This window comes from Populus euphratica, unplaced genomic scaffold, assembly GCF_000495115.2.
Source record: "Populus euphratica unplaced genomic scaffold, PopEup_1.0 scaffold116.1, whole genome shotgun sequence".
Lineage (NCBI taxonomy): Eukaryota > Viridiplantae > Streptophyta > Magnoliopsida > Malpighiales > Salicaceae > Populus > Populus euphratica.
In genome coordinates, this window is record NW_011499995.1 from 431,168 (window position 1) to 444,226 (window position 13,059).

General features: G+C 32.8%; 1 protein-coding gene across 2 annotated transcripts; it reads right to left on the reverse strand.

Annotated features, from left to right (window-relative positions):
* Window positions 1-8,774: 8,774 nt before the first annotated feature.
* On the reverse strand, window positions 8,775-11,786 carry LOC105140602 (nucleolin-like). 2 transcript variants are annotated; one of them, XM_011047488.1, is made up of 2 exons: window positions 11,065-11,786; window positions 8,775-8,807 (listed from the first exon to the last, which is right to left on the reverse strand). In XM_011047488.1, exon 1 carries the CDS (start codon window positions 11,761-11,763, stop codon window positions 11,077-11,079), a length of 687 nt encoding a protein of 228 aa, XP_011045790.1. In that variant the 5' UTR covers window positions 11,764-11,786; the 3' UTR covers window positions 8,775-8,807; window positions 11,065-11,076. The 2 variants fall into 2 exon arrangements, with proteins under 2 accessions (XP_011045790.1, XP_011045789.1); XM_011047487.1 differs by lacking the exon at window positions 8,775-8,807 and adding an exon at window positions 10,356-10,860.
* Between the last annotated feature and the right edge of the window lie 1,273 nt (window positions 11,787-13,059).

Sequence of the window (13,059 nt, forward strand, 5' to 3'; positions counted from 1 at the left end):
TTTTAAAACACAGTATAGTATAAACAGAAAGAATATATATAGAAAAACTATAAAACCCTAGCCTGCATTATTTTCTTCCTCTCTCTCCCCTACACAGCCACCAACTCCCTTTACCCAACTCTCCTCGCTAGTAGAATTAATGAAGCAACGAAGCATAATTTTCTAAAGTTTCTCCTGGCCTTCCTTTCCTTCTTGCAGAGGATCTGAAAATCATGTAATTTGTAAGGTGCTTATATTATGATACAAGCAATCGATTGATGTTAAAAAAAGGGACATGTATTGAACTGTTATAGTCCCATGAAAGTCAGTTTCATATGGTAATTAAGGAAAGATTTGAAGATTAACCATCCCATTGAATTGAAATGGTACGAGGTGGCTGTCTTGAAGAGATGTGATCAGATCTCACTTTCAAACTCTCACTTTGTGGAGTCCGATCCCACGTCTATTATTAACTCACTGTACATACTCGTAATCTATTAATTTGCTGATGACCCTTTTTACTTCGTGCTCATTCTACTAAAACTCTGTTTTCCTTAGCTGGGTGCTGATACTTCTGCGTAAATGATGATTTTTACTACACAGAGATCTTTTAGTGACCTTCATGGCCATGTCTTTCTTGATCCACTCCCTTGTTCACAGCCAAAATTAATATACCATTCGTTTTTCAAATTGATGTTCTCTCACTTGGCCCCATGTAGGAGTAGTTTTTTAGGAGGAAGAATGTGATTTTTTTTGTTTTTTTATTTTATTTTATTTTTTGGTAAAAGAGAGGGGTGAGAGAAGAGAGAAGGTTAGTAGCGTGTAAAAAAAACAGAGAGAGAGTTGTGTGAGAATGATTATCTTTCTTCCATGCTTTAATATAAGTGGAAGTATTATTGTTTTTTTACTGATTTTTAAAATTTGTTTTGGCTAAGATGCAAAGTATAATATTAAGAAACTTAATTACAAAATGAAAAAATATCAAATCAATTAGATATGGAGAGTAGTTTACCTAGTCTTTTCAAATCAAAGAAAGAAAAAAAATGTAATGTAGTTGATTTTTCTGATCTTTTATTCATTCCGAATTCCTACCATATATATATATATATATATAAAAGATATATGCAAAAGCTTCCTTGAAAACGAAGGATAAATCTTTAAATTTATACTTTCCCATCATGCTTTCTCCTCGCCTTGGTGGGATTGGGTTTTGGTGGGTCCAACGTGAAATTTGTCACCCACTTTCCTTCTCCCCTTGCCTTTCTCCCAAGCAAAGTAAAAATACTTTCCTTCAATATTTTGCCGATTCCCTCCAAATTCCTTCCATCCTCCCAGAGCATATTTTGCAGATGCATGTTCTGGAACAAGGCCTAGTCTAGATCCCATGATCCATTGTGGCTTCAAACCAAACAATCATGGAGCCCTTAATTTCCTTGGAGAAAAGAACAGAAAAGAAAAAAAGAGGCGTGGTTATAATGCATGCAGCCAAATCAAACGTGATTATTGAGCTTGAAATGCAACTCAATTACGACTAAATAAGTTAGGGATTCGTCAAGTCTATTTTGATACCTAATTAAATCTCTGCTGTCAAGCATTAATCCACCACAGATTGCCAGGATTAGGAGAGGATATATATATATATAACCTAGCCCTATAATGTCAACCTTCGTATATAATCTAAAGCTGCAGTAGCGGCTTTTTTCTCTTTCTTTCTTTCTTTCGAGTGGGATGTATGTTTGACCGAAGAACAACTTTTGGTTGCTTTGATGAGATGACTTGTTGTCATATTAGGAGCTGCAAATTATTGCATAGAATTCATTTCTTTTTTCTTTTTTTTTCTCAATATTTTTCCTTAGAATTATTTACTTTGAGTAATCATCCAAAAATACTTAAGAAAGACAATCCTTCTAGTTTGGACATGATTTTCTTGATCATCTTACCTTCACATGAATCGTGGTTCTAAATCTTTCTCGGATCCCACCTTGGTGTCCAATGGATAATCGATTACAAATGGAATTTGGTCTCTCTTTTTTCTTTTTAAGAACTTGTGATGTGTATTTATTTCAAGGCAGAGTATGGGGATATCACAAGCAATGATTTTTATTATTTTTTTTTTGTAATAAAGTATATGTTAGCTTAATATATATATATTCCACTTTCGCCCACGAAGTTTCAGTTTTTTCAATACCATCTCTAGAGTTTTCAGAAGTTCCATCATAATTAATCCCTAATCCTTGATAGCTAATTAATGAAATAGGAGGCCAGCCCACCATTCGAATTTATTTATTTATTTATTCTAAATAAATAAATAAAAATTCCACTTTTGTCAGTATTATATATGATTGGTTGGGAAACTTCAAACTATATGGGTCAAAATCGGATATTTCCGAGGGCTATACTTTCCACTACTTTATTTTGAAATACACGTATAAATTTGGAAAAACCCAATATAACCCCTAATGTATTGCCTTGTTATGAATTAAATTCTAAACCTTTTGGTTTTTCGAATTTATCCTGAACTTAATCCACATTAAACAATCTCAACCCTTTGTCTATCAAATTTTAACATTAACTAAAATATTCCATCTAACTTGTATGTAATCTTTAAATGATTTCGAGGTGTTTGGGTGTTTGAGAGTGAGTTTTAACTTGTATTTAGAAAATTATTTTTTTTTAGTATTTTTCAATTATTTTGATGTGCTACTGTCAAAGAAAAAAATTTAAAAATATTTTTTTAATATTTTTTCTAGCAAAAAACATTTTAAAATCAAAGAAAAAAATTTAAAAATATTTTTTCTAGCAAAAAACATTTTAAAAATTAAAACAATCATTACCATACTCCCTAATACCCTCTTCATCCAATACACAAAAAAAAAAAATGCTACACCTAGCTTTAAAGATAAATTCTAAAACTAAAATTGTTAATTGAGTTATATCATATTTATTTTAATAACTTGAATAAAAGCATTTATGGGCAGTTTGAAATAGCATTCCAAACAACATTTTAAAAAAAAATTGATTTTTTTACTTAAAATTTATTTTTTATATTTTTGAATTGTTTTAATGTTTGATTTTTTATATTTTTGAATTGTTTTAATGTATTGATGTTAAAGATAAGTTTTTAAAAATAAAAAATATTATTTTAATATATTTTCAAGTAAAACACTTAAAAAAAATTATTATTATACTTTCAAAAATTTATTGGAGAGCACATGAAAATAGTAAAAACAAATGCTACCAAGCATGGATTTGCATAACAACGTTATATAATGTTAATTACTTGCATTTGGAACAAAATTAGCTTGAGAAAGGTTAAAATAGGGTTTCTCTTGTAAACTTATGGCTATTTAGTTTGTTTTTGCGCTATGACTTGTTTTTTTAATTATTTTTCATTTAAAGAGTTTTAAATTAATATATTGTATTTTTTAATAATTTTGATATATTAATATAAAAAACTGAAAAAAAGTATTATTCTAGTATATTTTTAATTAAAAAATACTTTACCAAACACACAGGTATCGTTAAGACTGTAGAGAGCATAGTACCCTAGTGTTGGACCGTTGGTGTCTCCTCTGTTGGTTTTTTGCGGCATGAACCCGTGTTTGAACTTTGAACATGCAGAGCCAAGCATGGCAGAGCCCCACCTGGTGAAGCCACGCGGAGATTTTCAAATGGACTAGTCTTTCCAAAATTTTAACCTACCTTGTTTAATTCGTTAACGTGGGCCATTGCTAATTAAGGAGCATCACTAGCCAGGCGATTGTGGGGTAGTCAGTCCTTCGTGACTGGTTATTCTTTGATGGCAGTACCATTGTTTATCTTCTTCCTGCGATCCGTGCCCTAACGGCGGCCAAGAACACTAGAGCTAGCTGGCTAGATGACTCATGCTAACAGCACGCTGAGCCTGGTTTATGTAGCACCGAAGCTCCTTGGACCCTGGTCTAGGCTCCTCCTAGCTATAAAGAAATCTTGTGAGGTGCAAGTGCTAGCTCGTGTGTGGAATGCGATTGATGACAACATGTAGAAAGTTGAGCGAGAATCACAACTGTAAGGCAACATAAAGCTTCCATAACCCAACGACCTTTTTCTCATTTTCCTTGTCTTTCATGCTAGGTGATGTTGAATCATGAGCACTAATTCCTAATTCAATATTGTATATGTACGTTAGTGAAGGTTCGATTGGATTTGGTAGAAATCTTGAGCTTCTTTATTGGATCATCATTCACCTACTGATGCATCTATGGAAGCTCTTTCGTTTTTCTCGTGGAGATTTCAAGGAGTTTGCGTTGAGGGACACCCAGCAGTTAATATTTCATATTCCCATTATTAAATGATATATTTTACTCAAATCTTAATAAATAGCGAATAAGTCTAAGATGACCACCTTCTATTATATATAGCTAAATACTTATATATATATATATATCAAGAGATATAAGATTGGATTTCACTCGCACTATACGAAGATTTGCAGATAAAATCCAGTGAATCTCCACATGATAAATTAAAAAGAAAAGAAAAAAGAAGCCATGTTTAGAACGTTTCGTGTGCTTTATACATGTTGAGCTAGCACTATCTGCTCAATTGGTTGAGGGGCGTGAAGCAATGGAGAAAGGCTAAGATCCGCGTCGAATAAGCTGAGCTGCCATAGTTGACTGCCTGACATGACATCATTTGCGGTTCTATAAACTATTATAAGGTTTATGATGGAGAGAAGGTCCTCGCTTGTTTAAGACAGAAAAGTATCATGTGATAAAGGTGCTTTTGGGATTAGTTTTTTTTTCTTCTTCTTAATTTAAAAAATGAAATTAGTGGAAGTGTTTCTATCTTCTAGCCTACCTAATGCCTGCTAGTAGATTTAGCCTGGCATTGGCCCTCAACCTGAACAAAATCATGGAGTAACAATTAAGCATGACTACGTGATTAATTAAGCAACAACGTTAATGGGAGCACAACGAACTACATCCAAAAAGATTGATATTTACTGCCTTTTAAGAGGGAGTTGTTAGGCCAAAAGGCCGGCTAAAACAAATAAAATTATAGCCCCACTTGCATATAATTACAAGGAGAAGGGCATAATTGAAAGTGAAAGGGGAAGAGGGGAAAAAAACAAACTATTCTTCAAAAAGAGGCACCACTCATGATCATCTCCATCCTCAATTGCCTTCCCATCATTTCCTAGAATTGCTTCCATGTGATATGCATCAAGACATGTGAGAGCTTAATCAAGATATTATCTAATCAACAAACTGGAAGCTCTATTCCCTTTCTATCTATACACCAAATGGGGCATGTGCGCAGCACAATTGCTGCAGTAATTTAAAGTTACATACGGGTGTAATTCATGTCATGAAAAAACAGTGGGAAAACCCTGATTTTGGAAGCAAATTGAGCTCAAATGGAGGCAGGAGGCATCATAACGCATGGCGCAATGCATGGTGGTCCTGATTCCTGGCACGTACAATTGTAGGGAGGAAATAGGGATTGGACTTTGTTGAAAGGGAGACGAAACATAAGATGTCCCTTTTATGGATTCAGATGGTCCAAAAAGCATTGCCCCACAACGAAACTTTTTTGTAAGTAATGCGAGAGAGAGAGCAAGAGGGACAAAAGGGTCATGGTCTACACTCAAGAAGAGATCGAGCAAAAAAAAAATGAAGGGCGGAGCGAGGAAGGGAGTAGGAGGTAAAGGACCACGTAAATGGTCGGTTGATGTCAGCTTCCTATCTTTTGTAAAGGAGAGGCTTTGATTGGCCAGTGGTGAACCTAATGTACCTTCATCTATGATCAGGTACCATGTCGTCAGCTGGTCCAGGGCGAGACTTTGGAGGTGGCGCGTGTAAACTAAACCTTAATAAGCCAACGGCCATGTTCTACATACAAGTAATGGTAGGAGGCTGAGAAGTAAAGTTGGCTTCTAATCTAGCAAGACTCTGAACGCTAGGCCTCAACTATGGATCCTGATCCCTGATATAGACGAACGCTAAGAGCATGGTGGCCATGCTATAATGCATGAATTCATACAATTAAGTGACTTGTGGGCGTACTGGTTCTAAAGCTGAAAGCCAGCATCAATGATAAGATGCACACCAGAATTCTGCCACTTCTACAGCGTTTTCCCGGTTACTATCAGTTCCAATGTGACACCGTTTTTTCTACGCAATCAATTATATGAAATCCACGCTTGGGTGGTCCCTTTTCATTTCAAATGAGTTGATTGCGGGACGTTGAGAGTACGGAAATAGACCTGCTCGATTTTGATTTCAAGAAATATGCACCTGGGGAGGTGCTCAAATGTGTACATCCATTAAGATGCAAGCAAAACGAAGGCAAGTTCTTACAGCAAAAGCTAAGGGAGGACCTTGAAATTAATAAAGCAGGGACCGAAGCACCAGCAACTTCGTTATCATGCTCTGAACCAGCCGGCCTGAGGAGAGAGGTTGGCACCCCAAGATAACATGATCCTCCTAGCCTTGTGTTTAAGAACAGTACAGTTGTGAGGACCATGCAGCTGCTCCACACATTGCCTGCGTACGCTATCATTGTGGATGACAGCAGCTCAAGAGACACTAACATAACTCATTAAACTGGGCCTAAAGATATCTCAACAGTGCCATGACATACAAAATAACAACGCGGCATAAACTAAAGCTCGAGAAAACAAGGAAATGGGTCTTTGATTAAGATACTCTTTATTTGCTGAAAAAGAAAAAAAAATTTTGTTGAAAAATATTTTTTTTATAAAATGAATTATTTTTTAATATTTAGTAGTGTCTTATAAAATAAATTCAAAAAAAAAAGTAATATTTAGTTATGTCATGAAAAATAAACTGAAAAATAACTTATTAATATTTTTTAAAAATTATTAAAATAATAAAAAATAAATATTACAAATTAAAAAGTTAAATGAGAATAAAATTGAAAAAAAATCTAATTTTATAAATTATCTTAAATAAAAATAAATAATTATCAAATCAAATGTAACAAATAAAAAAAATTAAAAGATAATGTAATTAAAATAATAATAATAATAATTTTATAAATTATTTCAAATAAAATAAAAGACAACAAAAAGAATGAGAATCAAATTTGATAGAAAAAATATTTCAATTAAAAATTAATAAGAAAAAAACAAATAAAAATCATAAAAAATAAAAATCAAAATTAATAAAAATATCAAATTAAATGAAATTCTAATGAATGAAATTAGAAAAACAAGATTCAAAATAAAATATATAACAACTAAAATTTTAAAGATCAAATTTATTATAATCAGTAAATAATATGATATTTTTAAATTTTTCATAACTTTTAAAAATTATTTTTTATTAATTAATTTTTTAATACCAAATAAATACAAAAAAATAATTTTAAAAAATACTTTTTATCAAATAAACGAATTCTAAATAACAAAAACAGAAGAATCGGGATTTCAAAGTTTATTTGATAAACTGATAGTCCAGTCCCAAAGGATCCAACCTTCCAAACACACCACGGAAAGTTCAAAGAGTGGCCGGATTGCTGAAACAATTTAACAATAACATGCATATAATAATAATCAATATGTTTAAATTTACTCATTAATTTTTCTGCCCTCCTCTGATTTAGAGAATTAAAGTAGAAAGAATTCAAAAGTTCTGTTGAGAAGACTACTTTATTAGGAGGACAAATAAAATCTACTCCGAACCCGAAGGGTTAGCCTTCAAATGCAAGTTACACTTTATTTGCTGGGAAAAAAAATTTAAGTAGGTTATAAAAAAATAAATTATTTTTTTATGTGTGGTAATGTAGTGAAAAATAAATTAAAAAATATTTTATAATATTTGATTATGTCATAGAAAATGAACTAAAAATTAATTTATTAATGTTTTATTTTTTAAAAATTTATTAAAATAATAAGAAATAAATCTTCCAAATTAAAAAGTTGAAAAAAAATGAACTTGAAAAAAAATATAATTTCATAAATTATCTCAAATAAAATAAATAATAATCAAAATAATAGAAATCAAATCTAAAAAATAAAAAAATTGAAAAATAAAGAAATTAAAATAATAATAATTAACATTTCACAAAATTATTTCAAATAAAATAAGTAACAATAAAAAAAATAAGGATTAAATTTGATAGATGAAAAATTTCAATCAAAAAATGATAAGGGAAAAGCAAAATAAAAATGAGAATCAAAATTAATATAAAAAATAAATTCTAAGAAATGAAATTGAAAAAAAAATATTCAAAATAAAATATATATAACAATAAAAAATTTAAAGACCAAATTTGATATAATCGATAAATAACATGGTATTTCTAATTTTTTTTACAACTTTCATAAAGTATTTTCCATCCAAAATAAAAGGAAAAAAATTCCTAAAAATCAAGTTAAATTTTTTTTAACTAAAAAATATTTTTTATTAATCAATTTTTTTAATAACAAACACATCCAAAAAACTTTTAAATTTTTTTTAAAAAAATCACTTTTCCATAAACAAACAAACCTAAAAATAAGTTCAGTACATCTGGAATTCGTGAGAGGAATTGGCGTGGGCTAGTTATTCATTCTTTAACCAAATTTAGGTCATCAGGAAGGGTTTAACACGCCAATGTGTGCACATGTCATCTAAGACCTCCCTCCCAGTGCAATCCCTTGTTGAAAAATCTGGAAGAAGGCTAATTTTGTAACTGTGATCAGGATGATTGGTATTGAGACCAACTGAGGTTACAACAATAGGCCTGCCACCGGCCATATTGCCGCTTGTGCTGCCCTAGAAGAAAGGTTGAGGCCCAAACTCTTACTCAGCTAAAATTTGGAAGGGTCAAACTGAATCAAGCTGAGACACAAACAAGATTAAAGTTCAGCGTCAAAACACAACCTGTAGGAAATGTACAAGTTGGAACAAGAAATAACCACATGGCATATCCCCAGTGTACTGGTTGTCTCCAAGATAGATGGGAACTTAAGACAGTTCATCACAAGGCAGATAACTGTAGGTTATTTCCCTCTTCTTAGAGTACTAGAAAAACTTGCCATAGGGCAGCGGCCAGTCAAAGTGAGAACATAGGATATGGATAAATAAGAAATATGCTTTTCTCCAGGAAATCCAGAGGTCAGAAGTTATAACAGAACGGAGCTAAACAGTTTAGTTGTGTGCCTGTGGAGCAGGGCAGTGAGGGTGGGAATTTTGCCATAAGACTGACGGCCCATATCCCATTATTAGTGGCCCTTTTGCGAAAAACACACAATTTAAGAAAACACCAATTGTTCATTAATTATCTGTTATTAAATGGAATCTAAAAGGTTGCATATTTAGGCTGAACTTTTCAATCTGTTGCCTGTAAATAAAACAGAAAGGGAAAGAAGTTGGTACAGCTGCGTGCCTGGAGAAGATCAAGAGGTTTTTTCTGGGAAGAGATAATTTGTACGCTACTTTCAAGAGCCAGAGTTGGAAAATATCTTTTCTGGAAGTTTTAGTCTAAGTGCATCCATTCAATACTTCTATCGCTTTTATTGAAATAGAAAGTAAAACATGACATGATCATCTTAACAAAACCAATCCAATGGTTGATGGCCAAAAGAATATTATTAATTTTGTAACTTTCTACACAAACTTCAACTTGCAAGAATGTTAATGGAAAATATTACCTCCATCGCAATAATATATGGGCATATATATGGACAACCCTCATAAAAATGACACATGACCCGAACTAGCGACCACACTAAGCTTAAACCCTCAAACCGTGATCTGGGAGGGGTAGTGAACAGAGTATCCGTATCCATACCACTTACCACTTTGTAGGTAACATTGACCCACCCATTGTAGCTCACAAATAAAGCAAACCAACTTTAGTTTCAGAAAGCATGTTAGTCATATCCTAGCAAACTCCAATACACCTCTTCTTTCAATGTTTTAACTGTAATCCATACCATCAATAGTTTTGGACAGATTTGTCACATTATTGTCTTTGCATCATTTACAAACACGGCAATGACACTGCCAAGCATGCATTGCGGCGCCCCACCAAAAGTTTGCCAAGAGTTGATGCACCTCATGAAACAACACAAAGGTACCCATAACTCCATCAAAAGTTTGCCAAGAGTTGATGCACCCCATGAAACCACACAAAGGTACCCATAACTCTTTACCACTAATTCACAGGACAACATAATCTCATAATTATCTACTCATTCTCAAGGATCAAAATTCATACACATATTTTCCCACTCATTTCCAATCCCTATTGCAGGTGTGGAACTCGCTACCAGCTATTTGTTTATAACAAGCAATCACATTCTGTACACTCCCAAACAAAGTTCAGGGAAGAACAATATACGAGTTCAACTATTCAACATAGCTGCAAGCAATGCTCAAATAAACTTGTGAAAGGCAGAAGCATGCGTTGATGATGGGCAACATTTAGTAATATTCTTTCTAATGCAAAAAAATTCCCATCAGGACAGAAATCAAAGTTCATTAATCATTTTCCTAGATCATGAATTCATGGATTTTTTTCCCTATATCAAACATGCAAATTAGACTCAATGGGAACATTGATTATACATGGCTATCACGGCCCAGTTAAGGGCAACTATTACACCGTCATGTTGTTGCTAACCTGCATGTTTGTTTTTCTCCAACACACCTCAATCACTCAGGTATCTTTTCCTACCAACTCTAGAACGAAAAGGTCCTACTGGAGCATCACTATTGTTACAACTTAAAAACTCATTTCATCTTTTTCCTCCACATTGCTCATTAAAAAACAACATACTAGCGCAACTCTCCTGGCATCTCTTCTTCATACGTCTTCAACATTACTACTAGGTTTTGAAGACAAACATTCCTAGGATAACATCACCAACGTACCCTAACTCTATTTCCTCTGCAAAGAGCAATAAAAAAAAATTAAAAACAGAAACCACAGGCTACCACATCTACAATTCCACGAGCATCATTAAAAAAAAATAAAAAAAAGAACAAAATATCTAATCAAGGTTGCTAGAACATACATTGCCGCATTGCGAAATCACTAAATTCTAATTACAACTTGACTAAGCAAATTAACCTCGATTTTCTTAAAACTGACCTTGCTTTAAAATCACGCATCACTGTCATCATCATCATCAGCAGCAGCAGCAGCAATATAAACTCCAGGATGCACAACTTTTCTTCGCGTCCTCGATGGCAAAATGTTATCCAAATCAACTTCAGCCAATGGATCATCCTCCTCTGCCTCCTCACTATCATCGCCACCCTCTGATTCACTCCCGTCCTCGTCGTCGTCGTCGTCGTCGTCTCCTTCTTCAATCAATATCCCTTTTCCTTTCCTGTCCACCACCGCTTCCTCCCTGTTCTCTTCTTCATCCTCATAATCACCATCTTCTTCCTCACCATCTTCACCTTCATCTTCATCTTCTCCTTCTTGTACGGTTTCGTTTTGGTTATCGATTGAAGGTTCTAGAGCTTGCGAGTTCTCAGCGAGTTTCTCGCGGATTGGTGAATTGTTGGCGAGTGAATCGATTTTTGGCGATTTGTTGGAGTGATTGTCATCTTCATCTTCTCCTTCTTGTACGATGTCGTTTTGGCTATCGATTGAATGTTCTAGAGCTTGCGAGTTCTCAGTGAGTTTCTCTTGGACGATTGGTGATTTGTTGGAGAGTGAACCGATTTTTTGCGATTTGTCGGAGTGATAATCTTGCTCTTGATCGTTTTCAGGAATTGGGTCGTCATCGAGCTTGCGTTTTGTGGGTAATGTGGGTTCGTTTTGGGTTTCGGTTTCTGCCATTGCTTGGTTATGTTTGGGGTTTATTGAAGAAAATTAGGGTTTACGGTATGGAGAGTTTGTGGGGTAGTAAGGAGTGAATAAGGAAAAGGAGGGCTTCATTATTAGTTTCTTCTATTGAAAAGTTTTTATTTATGACACCCGAGGTTTATTGTTTTTTTCAATTACAGACCTCATATATCTGGTTTCTAGTCTCCTTGGGCCAAGATTATTTGAAACGTAAAGCAATAAATTCTAGATTGTTAGTAATGTTTTAACAGTGTCATTGAACGCTGTTTAATTATTTAATTTTGAAAATCTTTGACATGACACTTTGCTTATGATGAACTTTAAATTAAATTAAATGAGATTTCCATGTGACATTATCTAATAATATTACTATCAAATATAACTAAAAATGTATATTAACTTGGTTTATTATTTATATGAATAATTAAATCAACTATAGTTTTTTTAATTGTATTTGTAATTTATTTATCTCATTGCTATTAATATTTTTTTAATTTTAGAAAACCCTATTTTCCAAAAAATGCATTTTGTGGGTTAAAGTAAAAGAGTAAAATTTCAGCAGTCCTACATTCTTACAAGAGGTGTACACTCTAACTTGAATTCGAAATTTATTGTGCAAATTTCAAACCCTTTACCATCACGTTATATATCTTAGGAACTAATATAATTATAATGAGAAAAAATATCGTCATTGCCTTTAAACCGAAAAATAATAAAAACTAAACCGTCAAAGAATAAAAACTAAACGCATTCTAGATTTTTGAAAAAATAAAAATAATTAACTTGATAATACTTGGTTTTTCTAAGTAAAATTTAAATTATTTTTTAAAAACTTCAAAACAATATTATTTTATTTAAAAAAATATTAAAATAACTTCATTTTAATTCAATCCAACTAAAGTATCATTACCATGGTTTTTCGATGAACTGTGGAAGATTATGAGAGTTTCGCTGGTTTACATCTTAAAGCAATAAAGTTGGTTGTTTTAATATTTTCGACCCACTTTATATATGGATTTTCTATCATAAGATATAAATTATGTGGCGTGAATTATAAAACAAAATCATCATTAATCCAGTTCAGTGGGATCATTTCTTCTTTTTTATTGGAGGCCCAAACAAAGCCCAAGAATATATTTTCTAACAAGATCACCGGTCCGTGAGCATGGACACGCGCACAGCCGAAAACCAATTTTTTTTTACACATATGGCAAACTTTTTTTCGATAGTTTTTTTTAAATATTAAAATTAACAGATTATTAAAAAAATAATTTCATATAAAATAAATTA

Bases quoted from the DNA above. Each gene is read 5' to 3' on its own strand.
- LOC105140602 (XM_011047488.1), bottom strand. From the start codon at position 11,763: ATGGCAGAAACCGAAACCCAAAACGAACCCACATTACCCACAAAACGC.